General features: G+C 41.9%; 2 protein-coding genes across 2 annotated transcripts; both read left to right on the plus strand.

Moving 5' to 3' along the window:
- The first annotated feature begins 11603 nt into the window (after nucleotides 1–11603).
- On the plus strand, nucleotides 11604–13094 carry LOC109944323 (uncharacterized). The gene is made up of 3 exons (XM_020549045.2): nucleotides 11604–11761; nucleotides 12605–12807; nucleotides 12906–13094. Exons 1-3 carry the CDS (start codon nucleotides 11716–11718, stop codon nucleotides 13092–13094), a joined length of 438 nt encoding a protein of 145 aa, XP_020404634.1. The 5' UTR covers nucleotides 11604–11715.
- Nucleotides 13095–13835: 741 nt separating this feature from the next.
- Nucleotides 13836–18413, plus strand: LOC103647253 (uncharacterized). Its single transcript, XM_020549346.2, has 4 exons — nucleotides 13836–13984; nucleotides 16985–17077; nucleotides 17367–17528; nucleotides 18016–18413. The coding sequence occupies exons 1-4, from the start codon at nucleotides 13928–13930 to the stop codon at nucleotides 18223–18225; spliced, it is 522 nt and encodes a 173-aa protein (XP_020404935.1). The 5' UTR covers nucleotides 13836–13927; the 3' UTR covers nucleotides 18226–18413.
- Nucleotides 18414–21192: the final 2779 nt, after the last annotated feature.

The raw sequence follows: 21192 nt of genomic DNA on the forward strand, positions 1-21192 counted from the left end.
TAATACATCGGCTATAGGTTGTCACGACCAGTCACAACCCCTTTATGGGATGCCGATGGACACATACCCTGAGCAACCGCAAATCGGCAGTAAATCAGCCGATCTGCACATGCCCGAACCGTTCGCACATGAGCGCGGACCGTCCGGGCCAGCAACTGTCGGGCCCATTTTTAATGAGTTACCCAGACATGCACCCGAACCACAACATATGGCACATAATCTAAACTACCCAGTCGGACGGTCCGCATACAACGACGGACGGTCCGCATATAATCACGAACGGTCCGGGTATATGTCCAGACAGTCCGCGCATGAGTTTTTTTGAGAGGATTGTTACCTGAATCTTCACCCGTCCCAGCAACACTTCCCATCACACTATGCGATGCATCAGCCCATTAATACAAAATCCCGAGCCCAGGAAAGCTTTCCGGCCCCGCCTAGAAGGCCGGAAAGGAACGATCAATCCCATGAGTCATATAGGGTAAATGGCAATGCACCACATAGCTCAAACCAATGGGGGAAGACAACACGCTAATATCCAGCCAACCCCACCTATATTTGACCAGAGAGCCGGTGGTCTCGCACCGGCTGCCATCGATATAGTGAGGGAGGAAATAGCCGGGGCATTCTGAGATAAGCTCGGAGTAAGCATGGTGGCTAGGGGCAATCATATCGGAAACCTTATGACAACCGATTTGATCACCACCCATACCCCCAAGGAACCAGGATACCCGAATTCGCAAAAATTTCGGGTGACCAAGGAAAAAACACGCGCAAACACATAGGCCAGTTCTTAGCACAATTAGGAGAATTGGCCGACACAGAAGCATTTCGCGTGCGTTTATTTTCATTGTCTTTAACAGGAACCGCGTTCGCATGGTATGCCACTTTACCTCCTAATTCTATTTTGTCATGGGGGGAGTTAGAGCAAAAATTCCATGATCACTTCTTTTCTGGTGATTATGAATTAGATCTGGTAGACCTAGTGGCCCTGCGACAGGGGAAGGACAAATCGATTAATGAATACATCCGGAGGTTCCGGGATACAAGAAACCGATGCTTCCAAATACACTTAGCAGAAAAACAACTATCAAGATTAGCCTTTAATGGACTGAGATATTATTTAAAAGAAAGACTAGAAGACATCCAATTTTTTACGCTAGCACAATTACACCAGAGAGCTTTGGCTTGTGAAAGCCGAAGCAAAGAGACTGCCAAAACCATTCGTCACAATGTCCATATAGTAGAGTGCGACCAAAGTAGCTCGGACGACGAATCAACAGAGGTATATGCTGCTGAAATGGTTTGTCCAAAGCAGGCCAAATCTTCGGCTTGTTCTTCCTTACAGCCGGTTCAAAAGAAACGACAAGAGGAAGTTAAGTTTACATTTAATGTTGGTAAATGTGATAAAATATTTGATGAATTACTCAAAAATGACAACATTAAAATATATCACACTGTTCCATCCACCGACGAGCTAAAATGTCAGACATACTACAAGTGGCATAATTCATTTTCTCATGCCACTAATGATTGTAATGTATTCCGTCGACAGATTCAATCAGCCATTAACGAAGGACGATTGAAATTTCAGGAAATGCAGGTAGACACAGAGCCCTTTCCGATGAACATGATCGACTTCGAGGGCAAGAGGGTCCTGATTCGGCCAAACACAGCCGATAAAGGCAAAGGCAAAGAGGTAATCATCGGCAACGCAAGAGAGGCCGATGTGAATCATAAGATTTCTTGCAGGAAGGTAGTGGCCGAAAAGACTCCTGATGGAGGGGAAACTCTTAAGGTGACCATCACGACCTCCGGCACTGGGGGCAAGCGCAGACCAAGGGACAGGAGCAGGAGCCCGTGCCGCGCATCTCGGACGGTCCGACACATAGGCGCAGACGGTTCGGGCCCACGCCGAACGATCCGGTTATACTCAAGACTCGCAATGACCGCGTACCTTCAAACCACGACGACCGGAGATAGGTACATTAAACAAATACATTAAAGCAGTTGGTCGGCTGGTCAAATCCGGTCCGACTTTCGATCAATTATTGTCCAAATATGTGAAAAAGAAGGCCAGCCCCAGTGACCGGCTAGCAAAGCGACCTCGCTCCCCCATTCGTGAGCAATATCAGGTAAGACCGATTGGACCACCTCACCAATCGGAAAAAATGGAGGGTCATACTTTCCAACTAAGACCTAACATACCTACATGGACACCTCCACCCCCATATCCACCTATGCCATATCCATACGCATATATACCTCCACCATATGTCCCAAACCAAATGTGGGGCATGCCACCATATCCACTTGGGATGCCACAGTACCCCGCTTGGGGGGCACCCCAAACATTTGTATTCGACAGATTAGCACCACCAGTACAAGACTGATTGAGCGTCGCTCAATCCGGTCACCAGACACAGGCCCAACAAGATTGCCGGACTACTCGGCCTTAAAGGCCGACCAATCCGGCAGGGGGCACATGCCTGCAGCAACTGAAAGAACGACAAAAAAGGACATCATCAAAATAGGTACATCAGATGTCGTCATACAGAAAGAAAGTGAAGGGCCGATGATTTTTGGTGAATCGGCCAACACGAACAAAACAGAAGATACGGCTGCCTTCAAAATAGCCGATCCAAAATACTCCATACCTCGATGGTGCCCAGCGGGATTGACATGATCCCAAAAGCGAAAATTACAGCGCCTAAGAGCAAAAGAGAACCAGGAAAAGGAGGCGGAAAAGATATTCAATGACACACATCCACAGTACCCACCACCGCAAAAGAAATAGAGACCAAAGGCCGTTGAGGAAAAGCAATCGGCCACAAAAATAGAAAATAAATCAACACTTGTGCAGCACCCTATAGGTAAGGCAGACAACATGGCTAAAAAGGACGGACCATCTACATAAGGCGCGAATCGTCCGACCCCTGAGTCCGGGCCGTCCGCACCATACCAGGACGCCTCCGACGACGTACCGACATCAATGGAGGAGGACGACCTACTGGGAGAAGACCTGGTCGACTACGAAGCTTCTCCAGAGCGCCCAGGTATGGATGTAAATGTTATTACATTTTCCGCCGATTGCACTATTGTCGGCGACGATGAACCTGTTGTTGCCCAGTTTGATTTTGGTCCTAAAGAAGTCGCCTTTACTAAACCAAAAGAATCGGTAAATCATTTAAAGCCGCTCTTTGTGCGCGGTCACATTGATGGGATACCGAATGCTAAAATGTTGGTAGATGGAGGGACGGCTGTAAATCTAATGCCTTATTCATTGTACAGAAAATTAGGTAAATAAGACGACGAACTTGTCAAGACCAACATGACCCTCAGCGGTGTTGGAACTGATAGTTCGATCAAAGCCAGGGGAGTCACGTCCGTTGAATTAACCATCGGGACTAAGACCCTTGTTGCTGCATTCTTCGTCGCTGATGTAGAAGGAAATCATAGTCTAATCCTAAGCAGAGATTGGATTCATGCCAACCAATGTATACATTCTACATTACATCAAATGTTAATACAATGGGTAGGCGATGATGTAGAACAAGTACATGCTGATGTATCGGCCTGTATCGCTGTGGCCGATGCCCCTGTACTCTGGACTTATGAGACTGCTACATGTCTCACAGGAGTAGATTTTTCTGATTACCAGTTCATAAGTATAGATAATAAGGGTTTCATTCCTGTAATGCTAGAGCCGATGGAGAATCAGCTAAATCCTAAATAAAGTTTAAATGATGAGTACAAACAAAATTCATGAGTCCTTGGTCACGGACAGTTCGGCTTCTAAGGCCGGAAGGTCCGGTATTTCACAAAATAGTTTGGTCTTTAAGACTGAACATCTACCACAGCGTAAAGATAATATTACGGATGATCCAGCCCCCGAGACCGAAGAGTCCGCCATCACACAAAGATCATCTGATTCCTCTATGGGAGACATGATAGAGGAATTCAGATATCTCGATATACTAGGACAGGGGTTTACATCGGCCGATCCTTTGGAGGAGATCGACATAGGAGATGGTAAAACTCCAAGGCCGGCTTTTGTAAACAAGACCCTGGAGGTCGATCCTAGAAATGAAATGATCGGTCTATTGAAGGAATATTCGGATTGCTTTGCTTGGAATTACACTGAGATGTCGGCATTAAGCCGAGAGATCGTAGAGCATCGGCTGCCCATTAAGTCCGGTTTTAGACCTTTCAAGCAGAGAGCTAGAACATTTCGTCCAGATCTTCTCCCACGAATCAGGGACGAAATCCACTGGATGCTAGAAGCTAATTTTATTAGACCTTGCAGATACGCAGAGTGGGTCTCCAATATTGTGCCGGTGGAGAAGAAGGAGTCAGGTAAGCTTAGAGTATGCATTGATTTTCATAATTTAAATAGAGCAACTCCTAAAGATGAGTATCCCATGCCCATAGCCGACACATTAATCAATAATTCATCAGGAAATAGAATTATTAGCTTTCTTGATGGTAATGCCGGATGTTGGAGACTTGTTCTCAAATGCTATGAATCAAGAACAAGGCAACATAAAATGTTAAATATTAACGCCCTTCGTCCTTCTAAACATTATTTCCCTTAGGATATAATGATCTTCAGACGAAGGTCATGAAGGACATACCTTCGAACATCGAAGGTATAATGATAATAGAAGAGGCGTGTAAAATACAAAGGATAACATAAACAATCATTTAACATTATCAATTCATCTTCATTATCTTGTCATGAGAAAACAGAAACAATATTGAATTACATTTGATACCTTCGGCTTGACAGACATCTAAGGTACGAGCGTAATGCAAAGCAAATGCCAAGTCAGCGTGAACAGTACGGGGGTACTGTTCATCTATTTATAGGCATGGGACACAGCCCATGTGAAATTACATCCATGCCCTTTACATTTGCTAATGTTTATAAGGTAATTCATCGAGGTCTAAATAGCCTTTTCCCCTTTAAGTCGGTTCCCTTCCCTGCTGTCATGTCGAAGCTCCCTTGCGTGTAGCTTCGGCGCTGCATCAATCTTCGTATTCGTTCGTGCTTCTCCCATTGTGGTTCTGATCTGAGTCCGAAGGTACCTGTTCATGTATTACAACTCTAGAAACATTGTTAAATCACGTTTTTGAGGACCTTCGGAAGACGACACTACAACACATATAGCCTTCTATGACGAATACCTTGTGACAATAGATCAAAATGTCATAAGCCTCTCCTACTTATGACGTTTTGTAGGGGATGATTGACTTTAGTGATGAAAAGTAAAACTTTGTCATTAAGACCAATGCAAAATCGTCATAAATATGAAAGTGTCACATTTGTGACGAACACTCTTTCAATCTTATGACAATTAGGTAGTGTCACTATTTCATGACAATGTTGGTCGTCATAATTCTCATGTGAATTTCCTAAAAAACAAAAATGTAGACGCATTTCTCCGGCCGGAGGTTGGCCCGCCCATTCCTTTAATCTATTAAGATTCTCCCTCATATTCAAACAATAATATTAAATTAGTTAAGAAACTAATAAATAGTTAAAGAAAAGGCTGATCCCTTACTCAAGAGTGTGTGGTGATATAATTTTATGGAAAATATAAATTTGACCTCAACCCATAAACGAAAAAAATGAGGAAAGAAATCTTAACAAGGTCATTTACTACTGCCATAATTAAATGATAGGGAGAAAAATAAATAATAAAGAAAAGAATAAATATTGTTATCATAAATAGTAAAGCTTAGATTCACATGTGTGTGTCAAATTGGATACTTGGAAATTTTAAAAGTTCAAACATGAATTTGAAATGGAGTTGGAATTTGAAATAGCATAGAAAAGAATGAACAAAAAAAAGAAAGAAAAGAAAGAATTCGGGTGCCATTGAATTACTTCTGGCCCAAACTGGCCCAAATCCGTGACCACGGCCCACCTCCGTTTCTACCGCACCGCTCGCTTTGACTCGCTGGTGTGTGGGTCCCCGTGGCCAGAAACTGCGTGCGTCCGCGTATTGATCTCGCGTCGCCCACGCGCGCGCTCACCGGTGTCACTGCCGCATCGGGCCCGTAGGTCAGCCTTTCGTTCTCTCGCAAGCGCGCGCTACGCGTATTACCACCCGCCCTGCCACGCGGTCCCCACCGGTCAGCATTGGGTCGGAGTCTTCTTCTTCCCCCGCGCGACTCGCTCATCCGCACACCGGCCGCCGGGAAATCCGTGGATCGTTGCGCCAGCTGTACATGCCCTCGCCCGGCCAGACTCTCATGCGCTCGCTCGCCTGTGGACCCGTTGCCCACCGTGCCACGGACCACACATCATCTGACCGTCTCCTCCCCGCGCGTGCTCAAAATATGCGGAGCTCGGAGTACATGCGCCAATCGCGGAGGTAGTTGCGGGCGCCATGGTCGGACTCCCTAGGGCTATAAATCCATAAGCCTAGGACCGGTTCTCCTCTATTCCTCATAACCCACCACCATTGCCGTAGAACCAGGTGGATTACGCCGTCGTCATCACGCACGGGTGGTCCGCCGCGGTAGAAACCCACACACCGCCCACAGTCGGAGCTCACGGCTGGTCGTAGAGCTTCGCTAGAACGCAGGGAAGCTTCTCAGGTTTTCTGCGGGCGAAGCTTGGTGCCGGGGATCTCACGAATTTGTCGCTGCACTCCAACTCTCGCGGCCGAGCCGCCGCGCAGCGAGGGCAAGCTTCCTCAAAGCCTAATCGCCGGTGAGTACCCTACACCCGAGTTTGCTATTTTCGCCCCATCGTGTAGCACCATTCGAATCATAGGTTAGGGCTCAAAATCGGGGCGTCGTTGCTCTCCGGCGTGGCCGCCGCCGTGTATGGTGTGCGCGCCGTCGCGGCTTGGAGCAAGGAGGGGAAGAAGTCCAGGGACCGTTGGATCCCTGATGTGGGATTGTGGTGTGAAGAGGTGATCAGCCGTTAGATCGGCTACGGACGCTCCTGATCTGACAATGAATACCCCTTCAGCTATTTAAATCCTAACCGTACATATTAAATCGAGCGGTTCTGGAAGGTTTGGGTCATGCGCTATTGTTGACCGTCAGATTATGATCTAGCGGTCCATATCCGATACCGGTTCGATGAAAAGAGTGATCTAATCTCGTGGGTCGGTTTTAAATCCGACAGCCCTGATCGATCGATACCCCTTCGGCCAGCCTTATTTCAAAAGAGACCCTAAGAAATTAAATAATTAACCCGCAGTCCACTTGATGGTTGGCTGAGTCTGGGCGAGTTTTATAAAGTTGCCCCTGTGCTTTTCTGTAATGGTGCGCATGATCCAGAGGTTAGAGAAAGAGGATAAATGATTATGGAAATAGATTTCTAGCATAAAATTTATTGCAGCAATTGTTTAAATAATGTTTATTACTTAGTACCTTTGTCTAACCATGAAACTTGTTTTAAAATTATTCACATGAATAACTCTATTTTAGGCATTAAATAACTTTAGAAAATCATAACTTAATAACTCTATTTTAGGCATTAAACATTTTTTAAATTAACAACTTTGGAATGTCGAATGAGTTTTAAATTTTTTCAGCACTAGTAATTTACTATGTTATATTTTATTTCAATGTTCTGCAGATGGATAGATCTTGGATCAAAGATAGACTATTTAGCGATGCACATTTGGATGGGGTCAAAGAGTTCATGAATTTGGTATCACAAAGATTTGATAAGAATGAGGAGGTACTATGTCCATGTCGAAGGTGTCTGAATCGAGTTCATCAACATAAGGGGGAGGTGTATGATCATTTACTAATTCATGGGATGACTAGCACATACACTAGATGGGTACATCATGGAGAACCATTTGAGGCTGAAATTAATGAAAATTATGATCATGTAGATGAATATATTTGTATCAATGAGGATGACAGTATAAACGAGAATGAAGAAGATGAGCCTGATAATAGAATTCATGATATGATTCGGGAGTTGTACCCAACTAATGACCAAAGTAGAGGGAAATCTATGTTTGCAGCTTTATTAGAAGAAATGAAGCATGAACTTTACCCTGGAGCACCTTACACACGTTTTTCTTTTTTGGTGAAGTTACTTCATATCAAGTCATTTTATCGAATCAGCAACGTTGCATTCACTGCAATACTAAAACTATTATCAGCAGCATTCCCAGATTGCTCTCTTCCTGCATCTTACCATGAAGCAAAAAATGTTATTAATGCGTTAGGACTTGGATATGACTCAATCCATGTGTGCCCAAACAACTGTGTTCTATTTCGAAAGGAATATGCAAAACATGATGAATGTCTGGTTTGTGGTGCATCAAGATGGAAAGATAGTTCAGATGGAAAAAAACATATTCCTGAGAAAGTACTACGACATTTTCCAATTATTCCAAGGTTGAAAAGGTTCTTTGCTTCCAAAAAATATCAGAGGAGACACAATGGCATTTATTGAAGAGGAAGGCAGTGGAGAATGAACTAAGCCATCCAGCTGATGGTGAGGCATGGAAAGATTTTGATAGAAAATATGAGTGGTTTGCAAAAGATGGAAGGAACATTAGACTTGGTCTTGCTACGGATGGTTTCAATCCATTTGGCAAAATGAACTCTTCATACAGCATGTGGCCTATATTTATTATTCCTTACAACTTTCCTCCATGGGAGTGTGTGGAGCAATCCAACTTCATGATGGGACTACTAATTCCTGGTCCATCATGTCCAGGAAAGGATTTAGATGTTTTTTTGGAGCCACTAATTGAAGAGTTGCAAGAGCTTTGGAAAGGTGTCTCTACTTTTGATGCGTTGACAGGAAAAGATTTTGATCTACATGCTGTTGTTATATGGTGCATTCATGATTACCCAGCTTTGAGTACATTGTCAGGTCGAGTCACTAAAGGTTATTATGCTTGTGTGCATTGTGACAAAAATCCATGCTCTAGAAGAATAAAAAATAAGATATGCTATATTGTCCATCGACGTTTCCTTCCAGGGGACCATATATGGAGGACAAAGAAATGATTTGATGGTAAGGAGGACCATCTTGAAAAACCAGAGGAATTTAGTACAGAAGAGTTGATGCAGCAGTTGGAGAGGGTCAAGGATGTTAGGCCGGGACAACACCCTCAAAGTAAAAAGAGAAAGCGAGAAGTAGATGGTCAAAGTTGGAAACGAAGATCATCATTGTGGGATTTGCCTTATTGGTCAAATTTGAAGCTACGCCATAACCTTGATGTGATGCACATTGAAAAGAATATTTGTGAGTCCATTATTGGTACATTTCTTGGCATTATTGGGAAGACAAAGGACACTATTAATGCTAGGCTTGACTTGGAAGAAATGAGCATAAGGAAACATTTGCATTTGAAGCGTGATGGAAATTCCTACACTGTTCCTCATGCCCCCTATGTAATGAATAGGAGCCAAAAGTTAGTTTTTTGTGACTTCTTGAGAAGAGTAAAATTTCCTGATGGGTATGCTTCTAACTTAGCAAAATCTATTACTAGTGATGGATGTAACCTTCAAGGATTGAAAACTCATGACTGTCATATCCTACTCCAAAGAATTTTACCTGTTGCTATCCGAGGAATTATGCATAGGGACATATACGAAGCAATTGCCGAATTAGGTCAATTCTTCCAACAATTATGTGCTAAGACTCTAAAGTTAGATGTTTTGCATACAATGAAAGCTAAAATCCCAGTCATTTTGTGCAAACTTGAGAAAATATTTCCTCCTGCTTTCTTTGATGTAATGGTACACATAGCTGTTCATTTGCCTGATGAGGCAATCCTTAGAGGCCCAGTACAATATGGATGGATGTACCCAGTAGAAAGACGATTGTTGACATTGAAACGGTTTGTGAGGAACATGGCAAGACCTGAAGGATCCATTGCAGAAGCATATGTCGCTAATGAGTGTTTGACAGCATGCTCAAGGTACTTTGATGATATTGACACACGACACAATCGTGAAGGAAGGAACAAAGAGCGTGTTGATTTGAGAAAAGGTGATTTTTCTGTGTTCCAGCATGGAGTTGATCTACTTGGAGCACCAAGGCTTACATATCTTGAAGATAATTATGAGAGAATGGTTTGGTTTGTGCTAAACAATTGTCCGGAGGTTGAGCAATATTTGAAGTATAACACCCTGATATAATTCTAATTTATCTGTGTGACTTGCTAATTATTAGATTCGATGTTCGAATTAACTATGTTTCATAATTACAGGATATACAAGGAAGAGTTAGCGGATCAAGGAACTCCTTATGTTCAAAAATCCCATGATAAGCAATTTTCTTTCTGGTTTAAGAAGCATGTAAGTTTTATGCCAATATAATATTTATTAAAAAATATAATTTGTGTTGATTTTCACCATATTATTATTCTATTGTTTAGATTGCAAAACTACGTTATGTGGATGGAGAAGACATTAGTGATGACCTATTTGCATTGTCATGTGAACCGGACCTTCGGGTTCGAATATTTTCAGCATGTCTTGTCGATGGGGTTCGATATCACACTATCGACCGTGAAATAAATAGAAGAACACAAAATAGTGAAGTCATGTGTGAGGGTTGCCATGGTGACGAAAATATCGAATTTTATGGTCGATTGAAAGAAATAATTGAGTTGCGTTATAACTCAGATATGTCCAAATGTCGCACAGTGGTTCTATTTCGTTGTGACTGGTTTGACACTTATAGCAAGAAGGTTAGAATGAAAGATGATGGATATTTTAGAAGCATCAACCATGGTAGTTGTTGGTACAAGGATGATCCTTTTATTCTATCAACACAAGCAACAAAAGTATTTTACTTGGATGACACTAAACACTGTGAAAGCTGGAGAATTGTTCAAAAGTTTACACATAGGCACTTATGGAATGTCACTGAAAATGAAAATGAGGAAACACCCATGGGCTTGGGACTATCATACCAAGATGAAACATGTGCAGGTTTTCATGTACAAGTGAATGAAGGCAATTTGAATGATGAAGTACTGGATAGTGAAGATTGTCACCACATCGATACAAGTTTAGTTGACGAGTTTCGTAAACCAAGGCAAGACAATGTGCAAGGAGACGGGACAAGCGATGATGAAGATGAAACTATATGGCAATATGTTAGTGATGATGAAAGTCCAACAATTCTTGTCGAGGAGGATGATGATGATAGCGATGCCGAGTAAAGACTAGAGTAAGGTGTACCATTTTGTTTACATGTTTTAAATTGGCAAAATAATGCAAAAAAGGATTGATATAAAAAAATTCAATGAAACATACAAAATTTTGTTTACATGTTTTAAATTGGCAAAATAATGCAAAAAAGGGAAAAATAATATCAAAGCAAGGATTTGAACCTGGCATCTATAGTCTCAAGAAACCAAGGCATACCACTACGCTACATGACACTTAGTGACGACCTAGCACAGCATACAGTAGTTATTCAGTACGTTTGTCTGTTTATATGGATCAAAACCTGCGGTTAGAACTTAGACGAACACTTTCCCCATTCCCCACGACGTCCCCAGGTAAATCGGAGCTCCAGGCTACAGGTCCCTCCCCACGCCGGCCACTCTCCCATCGATCCGTCTCTTGCTCGCACATCGATCCACTCCCCCATCGATCCGTCTTCTGCTCGATCCACTCCCCCATCGCTCACGCTCCTGCTCGCACATCGGCGAGTCTGCTGGATCCACTCCCCCGTCGGCTCAGCTGCTCGATCTAGAGACCACCATGGCGCCTGGGCGTAAAACTACAGCAAAATCAACCAAACCAACAGGTAATTTCTTGACATCTTGCATTGGGATGATGAGGGAGAGGTCGTCCTTGTAGGGTGGTCATATACAGGCACCAGTGCCAGTCTTCAAATTTCAGACCTAATTGCAGTGGCAAGAAAACTTAGTAACTCATTCTGAATGCTAGGGCCAAGATAATGAACATGAATTTCATCATTATTGATGCGCTGAACATGTTGTTGCAGAATTGGGTCAAATTCAGCTAGCATTTCAATCAATCCTAAAATATTCCCATTAGTATCTTGGTTCAATTTGCAAGTCATACCAAGTAGCCATATTTGTAAGATGTTCTGCACCACTTTCATGCTCTTTAAGTCTAATGCCAAGGTGATGCCAATCATTGAAACCCTCATTTGCTAGCTGACCCTTCACTTTTGAAATTATCCAGAGCACCCTTTTGAGATTGAGCTGCTGCTTCTAATCTTTGTTTCTTCTTTCGCTTGTGTGCACCATAATCATATTTTCTATTCCTAGAATACATGATAATCAATATGATTTGGAGTCATGTTTGATAAATGAATTAATTAGGGCTTGGGCAAGATTAAAAAAACTAAATAGCCGCACTATGCACTTTGTAGATTAAATAAAAGGAACTTTCATCTAGTTGCCTACTTGCACGTGGGGTGGGTGAGACTGATAGCATAGAGCCAATTAAAAAATTGAAAGAACGTGCCTGGCGTCAGGCCAGTGGCGTGCTCGCTGCAGGCACACATGACATTCCCTGAACAAATCATATATAGAGGTTTCCATGGGGTCAATGATAATGATGCATGTACATCTATTGACCATCATATTTAGTACACAAATAATTTTTATTTCATGTGCAGAAGTGCCACTAACAGAATATGAGAAATTGAGAGCTGAGAATTTGATGAGGAATAACCAAAAGTTGCAAAGACTTGGTGTCACTACACTAGCGTCAATACTTAACCATACTTCTGCAAAGAGCAAGGTTGACACTCGTGAAAAATCTGGATCTTTGTATGAGGTCCAGGAAGGTGAAGGTTCTGAAGATGAGGAAGTCAATCAGGTATTATTTTTCGTCGCATGTAGATATTTCTTCAATCTAATTTCCTTGTACATTTCAGCATACAAATTTGCTAATGTGGTTCATATTTTTTCCACAATTGTGCAACAAACCGGAGAAACAGATTAAAGAGGGTCTTGGCACCTGCGCAACAAGATGAACCTACAAGATTTACTAGGCAGAATACAAGGGATTTGGCTTTAACTTTCAGTCCAGAACTACAACAAGTCGAAACCTTAGGCATCTCTACTATCACATCCACCCCTCAACAGGACCAGAACAACAAGTGATTCTATCTAATTTGTGCAATGCAATCTATTTTCATTTTGTTTTCATACAATGATTAGTTACATACTATCATGTGTCCTATTACTCTGGTAATCAGTAAACATAATAATGAGTGTGGCTCAAAACTGGAGATAACTTTTCCATTTGTAACAAACCATTAAGCATCACAATTCCATGATTAATGTCCTTCTGGCTAGATTAGCAATATCATCTTTACAATTCCATGATTACAATTCTTCTGGCTTCATTATATACATAACCTGATTGTGTGTTGCAAACAACAACTTATAGATTGACACTAACCGATTTATATGATTTCATTAGGTGCACTTGAGGCAACCATAGATCCAAATGGAAAAAGGAATAGAAGTATGGGCAGAGAACTGGATAGGATAAGTAGAGGTTTATGCACTAACATCCCCATACACATTGCTGAAGGAAAGATACGGCCAGAAGCACCTATGCAAGCTGCCAAACTTGCATCAGAGGGCGGGATTATACTTAGGCAGCAAATGCCCATCCTCCGGCATTGAAAAGAGTACAAGAAGGATAAGTCAATTGTTACAAACTATATCGGCAAAGTTGCTGTAAGTGAAATTAAATCATTCAATGTTACTCCATTCAAATATCATTCAACTTTTTTGCATTTTTGAAATTCTACCATTTATGCTCTTTACTAGGCCCAATTCACCATGGACACCAACAATGATGCAATCAAAGCCGCATGTGCTGATTTGCTCAAGGGTGGACAACGACAGATGAGGTACCAGCTGAAAAAAAATATTTCAATGGTATACCAGCAAATCAAGTGAGGACCACATCGCCAGTTAAACATATGACAGACGATCAATGGAAAGCATTGGTGGAGATGTGGTCAGACGCAAAGCACAAGGTATGCCAATTAAATTATAATATGTTTAAATTAATTAGATAAGGTATGCTACATTCTCCTTTTGAACATAGTCAGTTAGTGATGCTGGAATTTGTTACATATTTCCTTTGAGCTTCTAATGTTAATTGTGGACACCATACCAATATTGGTTGGTTCGTGAGTGTTCATTTATTCTTTTCAGTCAATATAAATTTAACAAGCTTGAGTATTGTTGCTAGCTGAATTTGATCTATTAAAGCTTTATGTTCATAGCCTCAGACACTCAGCCAGTGGCCAGGGAAAGGGACGTGCGCTAGTTATTTATTTATGGTTGAACTACTTACCTTTTGTGCGCCGCAGTACAATTATCTTCAAGATAGCTTGAAGTTTCTTATAGCCACGATCTGAATCTCTAGTAATTTGGTGCTTGATCATATATTTGAAATTACTAAATTTTGAGTAAGGTTCATACTTCAAGAAACAGAAATAGCTATACAGATCATCAATTTTGTTTTGTATAGGTGTTCCTAATAAGCACCATCTCCTTTGTGCCCTCAGTCCACAACAAGCTCTAGACACTTTAGTCCGGTAATTTTTTATTGTTTGAGCTTCATCAAGCACAACTCTGAACCATCGTACCCTGGCAAGTGGGCCACCTTCTGAATTGCTAGGTTTGTTTTTCTTCTTTGGCTTGCTCTGCTTTTTCCTTTTGCTGCCGATGGAAATTTCTGGACATATTCCGTCCATTTCACATTTCTTTCGCTCATCATTAGAATTTTCTTTAGGTACTTCATTTGCCACAGTCATATACGTGGTGACAACAACATCATATGTTGCCAACTCATTAGGATCTCTAGTCCTTGAACTTCCATGATAAACCAAGACTGACAATTTATTGTCTTCCATAACCTTCACAGAGAGCTCATTAGCCCACTGCCTAAGCACACTAGCAGGGCAGACGACCACTGTTCCTGCAGCTGGTCTAGTCTTCGACCTCAAGTTTGATGCAGAGTACCTCACTCTGGCCTTCTTCTTAGGTTCAGCTTTATCAGTAGCAGTGTTTGGCTTACTATCACAGAGCTTAAGACTGCTGGCGACATGCAATCGTGCAGAACCATCTAGCTCATTCAAGGGTTCATCTTTCGGTTCTTTCTTGTCCATGCTAATCACAACATCACTGCCATTGTCATAATCACTGTTTGGGACAAACTTTGTACTGTATGAACCAGCAGTCATGAACCTAGACTGCTTAACCATCTCCTTCTGTATAAGGGCAATCGTTGAAATTGTCTTCCCAACACCCTGATCATCTGCCAAAATTCCACCTCGACAATGTGAACAATTCTCTTTCGAAAGCATCCACGCCAATGCTATTTTCTGATGCTTAAGTAGTAAAACTGACATACCACCTTTGGGCAGATCTTCCTCCTTCGTTTCTTGAGTGATATGCTTCAGGGCTTCTTCATATACAGCTCTCTCATCAGAACTGAAAATCTTTTGTTCTACGTCATATTCAACTTTTATATCACAGAAGATGGCATTGGGGAAGGGAAGATCCGATGTGGACGTGGATCTCCATATACAAAGATATCATCTATTGGCACTGTAGATTAAAGCATTCCCCTATAAGCTTAAATATTCTTAAAGGCAATGTATATTGTGTAAAACAAATTCACGTGCTAACATGCTAAAACGTGTTGAGGGCCCTTAGATCCAAAATCAAAGGATAAACTTAATCCCACCTCCTATTCTTGGCTTTTTTTTCTTCTAAAGAACCACTACTTTCTCCTATTTTGCTATCCGCCAAAACATTTTCTCCTTCGAGGCCAAACAGTCCTGTCGCTCCCTGCTCATCGTCACCTAGAAGACGCCAGGCCAGCCACCAGCACTTCCACACAAACAATCAGCAAAAAGGAAAACCGCTCGACAAATTTCCATGTTTTCTGAACGACACATTTACGTTTCAGAACTGTTAAGACGAACACAAACGTTTTCTGAACAACACGTTTCAGCAAATAATCTAAACGGCATGTTTCAGACAAACATGAAGGCAAATTGAAAGAAAAATGCTGCGATTTTGAATTTGTATCATAGATCAAATAGCATATGGCTATCGTGGATAGAAGACGAAAGAAAAGTACTGGACCAAATAGACCCATCGCCCCCTGCTGCCAGAACAAAACCATTTTCTTCAGTGCTCCTACTGATACACGCCGCTGATACTACTTGCTGTTGCTTTGGTTTTCTTCGATGTTGCTGATGGAGTGGTGGTGGTGCACTTAACAGAATGTTGAACGCTGCTGATCTAAACTCTGCTATGTAAACCCAAACAGAATGCTTGAGTGCTGCTGAACTCTGTTATCTAAACCCAAACAGAATGGTGTTCCAAAGGATGAAATGAGATGTGCGGGATCCATGGAGTTGAGCTCTATGTGGCCGGGATCGAAGGGCTGGGGATAGAGAGAACAACAGCAGGTGGCGAAGGACTCGTTAGACCAGCAGGCACTGGAGAAGATCGAGGCAGGTCGGTGTCGACCATGGCAGCGCACCAAGATGATTTGGGTGGGTTGGCGTCGACCATGATAGGTGCCAGAGAAGATCGTTGTGGGCCGGCAGCAATCGACGGATTCACGTTTCCTGAGGGGATCAACGGGGAAAATCGTTGTGGGGCGGCGGAGAACGGCGGTGCCGCCCGCTGGCAGCAGGCGGAGAACAACAGGAGGAGGGGTTCTTTGGAAAAAAAAGCCAAGATTATGAGGTTGGATTAAGGTTATCCTTTGATTTTGGATCTAAAGGCCCTCAACATGTTTTAGCAGGTTAGCACAGAAGTTCGTTTTACACAGTATACGGTGCCATTCTTAAATGTTTAAGAGCTTCCCCTATAAGCAATACAACTGTTTATTATCAATGTTTTCTTGAAGACGCAACATCTCATCTTGTTGCATTCATGCTATCTTGCATTGAATCTTTTATATTATCCAGATACTTTCTTGTGTCATGTCACTCATGTATCATATGCAGGAAAAGTGTACCAAAAACCAACTAAATCGAGAGAATGTCCGGTTACATCAGCGCACTGGATCTCGATGCTACATTGCACAGGCCCATGTTGTGGTAAGAAATGAAACAATAATGTGTATGATCACTATTCTTGAGACCATGTTCTTGTTTCAAGATAATAGCTTGTTACTGTTTGCAATTATTTTAGAAGAAAGATATATTCAAAGATGTAAAGCCCACCTCAATTGATCTATTCAATAACTTCCATTGTGGCAAAACAATTGGATTTACCGAGTCTGTACAGAAAGCAATTGTAAGTGATTGTTTACTTTTATTCCTTCTCTACATAAAGTATACATCAATAATACCATGTAAGAAACATCTACTATTGTCATTTTGCTAGGATGATATGGAAGGCATTATGAGTGAACCAGTACAAGATGGACAGGAACCAAAGTCAGCAAAAGAAACTGTTTCTCAGGTTGTCAAATCAACTACTTTTCTTCGTGTTGCAGGTGTTTGTTCAGCCTCCAAGAGTACCTCTAGAGGTGCAATATCATCACAGGTACAAGTGTTTCACATACCAGTCATGTTCCCTTCTTTCTTTGGATCATTTGTACATGCAACATGTACTTTTTCTAAAGGGTTTGACATAGAGAACATCTTGTTTGACTGAGAGAATTAGTGGCTACGGCTGCTGCCACTACTTATTATGTTGTACTAAGTACTGTACATGGACAACGATAAGGGTATTAGGTGACGAATAAATGGTTCTAGGTTGCTGGTATCTACTCTCATACGTTACTATAGCATTACTGTACAATTGTACACACAACAAGAGCAGCTGAAAGTAGCTAGAATTAATGCTGACAGTATCTAGAAAATTTAAAACTATTTTGATAGCCCCTTTTTTTGCACAACTAGCAGATCATATTCCATTCTTGACTAGCAGCACAACTAGCTGAAAGTAGCTACAATTAATTATGTTCTTGTTCTTATTTCTCTATATGTGCATGTCTAGATATGAAGTAATAAGTTATGTTTATTTATAGGTCCACGATCTTCAGGTTGAGCTTGAGAATGAGAAGCAAGAAAAAGGAGAACTTCGACAAGAGTTGGATAATTTGAAGATGGAATCAGAAACTTCAAGGGTAAAACATTCTGAGGAAATAGAGGGTTTAAAGAAGACATCACAAGAAATGCATGGTCTCCTTCGCCAACTATTGAGCTTCAACCAGGGTCAACACAATCCAGGGTCATAAAGTTACTAAGCCACCAACAGTGAACTATTGTAGGATGTTTCTGTTCTGAAATTTGGTTTTTAGTTGAACTATGTCTAGTTTTATCAATAGTTGGTTGCTAGTTGTTTACATGTACAACTAAGTAGGTCCAAGTTTGTTGATTTTTGTTACTGGTAGCTCCAAGTTGTGTTGAACATTGTTGCTTCTTATAAGACGGATTGTGACCTATGAATTACAAATTGTGTTTCCTATCATTTTGGTCTTTTGATATGTAAATTTTGTGAAATAAGACATGCGAACATCTGTACATTTGAATGTGATTGTTCAAAAAATAGGCTACAGATTTTGCTAATATAAAATTGTATTAATAGAAAATTACAAATTAGATTTAATGAGGCCACAATTTTGGCGTAGCACTAGGACGAGCCATTTTATAAATTATGACAACGAAGTTCGTCATTGAAAAGCGACATGTCATATTGATAAACGTCATAAGCATTTGCCACATCAGCTCCACATCACTAGTACGCATGATTTTATGACAAAATTTGGTCCACATGGCAAGCCTCTAGCTGATTATTAGTGACGTTCTTGTTTGGCGTAATGACAATATGCAAATGTCATAAAATCTATGACGAAGTATAATTGTCACAATTTTAATGACAGAAAAACTTCAAATCGTCATAGAACATGTTTAGCCACGTCACATACATGACGAACCAAAAAACGTCACACATGCGTCATAGATTTCAATATATGACATATATTCACTTATCAATGACACAAGGTGAATGTCATAGAAGGTAAGGTGTGTTGTAGTGCGAAGGCCCCCAACAGTAGCCCCTCGCAAGATTAATTTGTTGGAATAACGAATTCAGATTGCGATATGGACAAAGGCCCTAAGCCAAAGGTCCGAAAAAACACCTTCCCTTTGCTAGAATAGCAACAGTCATTGACAGATGGGGCCCTCCAACTTGGAGCGCACTGGGCGTATAAATAAGAACCCACTCCGAGCATATTTGATACGCTATCTGCCGCCTGCTTTGCTTGCTCAATTTTTTAGCTCTTGCCTACCAACGCTTGCCTGATTTCTTAGACTTTCTAAGCTTCGGTTTTAAGGACACATTTTCACCATTTCCGAAGAAAAGATGTCTGAAGACAAAAAAGTTACTGCTGAGACGAAGCTGAGCGAGGAGGAGAAGCTCCTTGAGGAGAAAACTGCTGGATTTATCGAGTCAATTGCAAAAACAAACACAAAAAAGATAACTAAAGAGATATTAGAAGGCTTGTCTGAAGATACTGATGATAGCGACATCTATGATGTGGAGAGTGGTGGCGAAGACTCTGAAGATCGTCCTTGGCGACCAAGTCATGCAGTCTTGGGGAAATCAACTATCAAACAAAGTCATCTTGATAATATGAGAGGAAGGTACTTTCGAGATATGTCTATTGTGAGGGCTGACGTAGACAGAGCCGTTCCTGCTCCTGAAGAAAATGAAGTTGTAATCTACCGAAGTTTCTTCAAAGCTAGACTTCGGTTCCCATTAAGCAGATTTGTGGTTGAAGTTTTAAAGATATATCAGATTTTTCTTCACCAGATTACTCCTGAAGCAATTATCAGAATGGGGATCTTCGTCTAGGCTGTGAGAAGTCAAGGTCTGGAGCCAAGTGCAAAATGTTTTTGCAGTATGCATGAACTTTCCTATGAGACAAAACCTTGGGGTAAGGAACAATATCATAACAATTTTGGTGGCTATAGCTTCGTTGCTCGTACTGGCTCAAGCTACCCAGTGCCAACTTTTTGGAAGAGGTGGCCGGGGGCCTGGATGGAAGAGTGGTTTTATGTAAAAAATGATTTGAAGGCGAGAGAAGATATTAAAGAGATCATCATGCGACCAATCTGGTCCCGGTTCGGCCTCCACAAACCAAAGGTAGAGATTGATGAGGCAGCCGAAGCATGCCAAAGGGCCTTCAGCACAGTTTGCGCTTTTATCGGGACGAGAGATTTAGTTCAAGAACATGTAGCCTACAGGATATGGCCATTGATAGACAGCTGGGAAATGCCAAAAGAGACCATCAACAACCCTAGCGAAGATGGTTTAGTTCGATTGAAATATACCTTCAGGTTTGGAGACCAATTTATCGAACCATACGATGACTGGCTAAAGTGTGTTGAAAATATAGTGACGAATTACTTGGAGCATACTCCAAGTCTGAAGATAATGCACTCTCTGCGGCCTTCGGGAGCCGAAAAAAGAAAAGGCTAAATAGAGTTTTTTATGCTATCGGATTCGTGTACCCTGATTATCGCTACCCGCCGTGGGGGCAAAAAAGAAATGGTGCAACTTCTGGGAAGGCTGCTGCTTCGGCTGCTCCAAGCGAGCCCGCACCGAAGAGGAAAAAGTTGAAGGTCCTTACTCACCGACCGCGCTACATTGAACCGGCCATAGTGCCTGAATTTGGCGGTGAAACTTCTTCAGCTATTGAAGCCAAAGGACCTGCTCTTGTGTAGAGGATTGAAGAGCCGACTGCAATGCCGAAGACTGACAAAATTGAAAAACCGAGAACCGAAGGGATGAAAACATTAGAAGTTCTAAGCCCTTCGGTAGGAGTGGAGGTGCCGAAGACACAAAAAGGTCTAACAGCAACCCCCAAGAGAAAAAGGATGGCAGTGTGTTAGATGTGCTGGAGACAATAAAAGCTTCAAGCTCTACTCTAGGAAAAATTTCCAAGGCTTCGAAAACATAGATTGAAACCGAGACAAAGCTGACCGAAGCCGAAGCTATACTGAGCCAGGCTGACGCCGAAGCTGGGCCTTCAGTGCCCGCCAAGGAGAAATCCTCGGAAACTGGAGAAAAGGTAGCGGAAGAAGAAGGTATATAACATATTTTGCCTGAAAAAGCTGCCGCTCCTGCTCCCGAAGCGTCTTCGTCAGTCCTTGATTATATTATTCGACACGCTTCGGGAAAAAGATTATCTGAAGAAGAT

Source organism: Zea mays, chromosome 2, assembly GCF_902167145.1.
Source record: "Zea mays cultivar B73 chromosome 2, Zm-B73-REFERENCE-NAM-5.0, whole genome shotgun sequence".
NCBI classification, from domain to species: Eukaryota; Viridiplantae; Streptophyta; class Magnoliopsida; order Poales; family Poaceae; genus Zea; species Zea mays.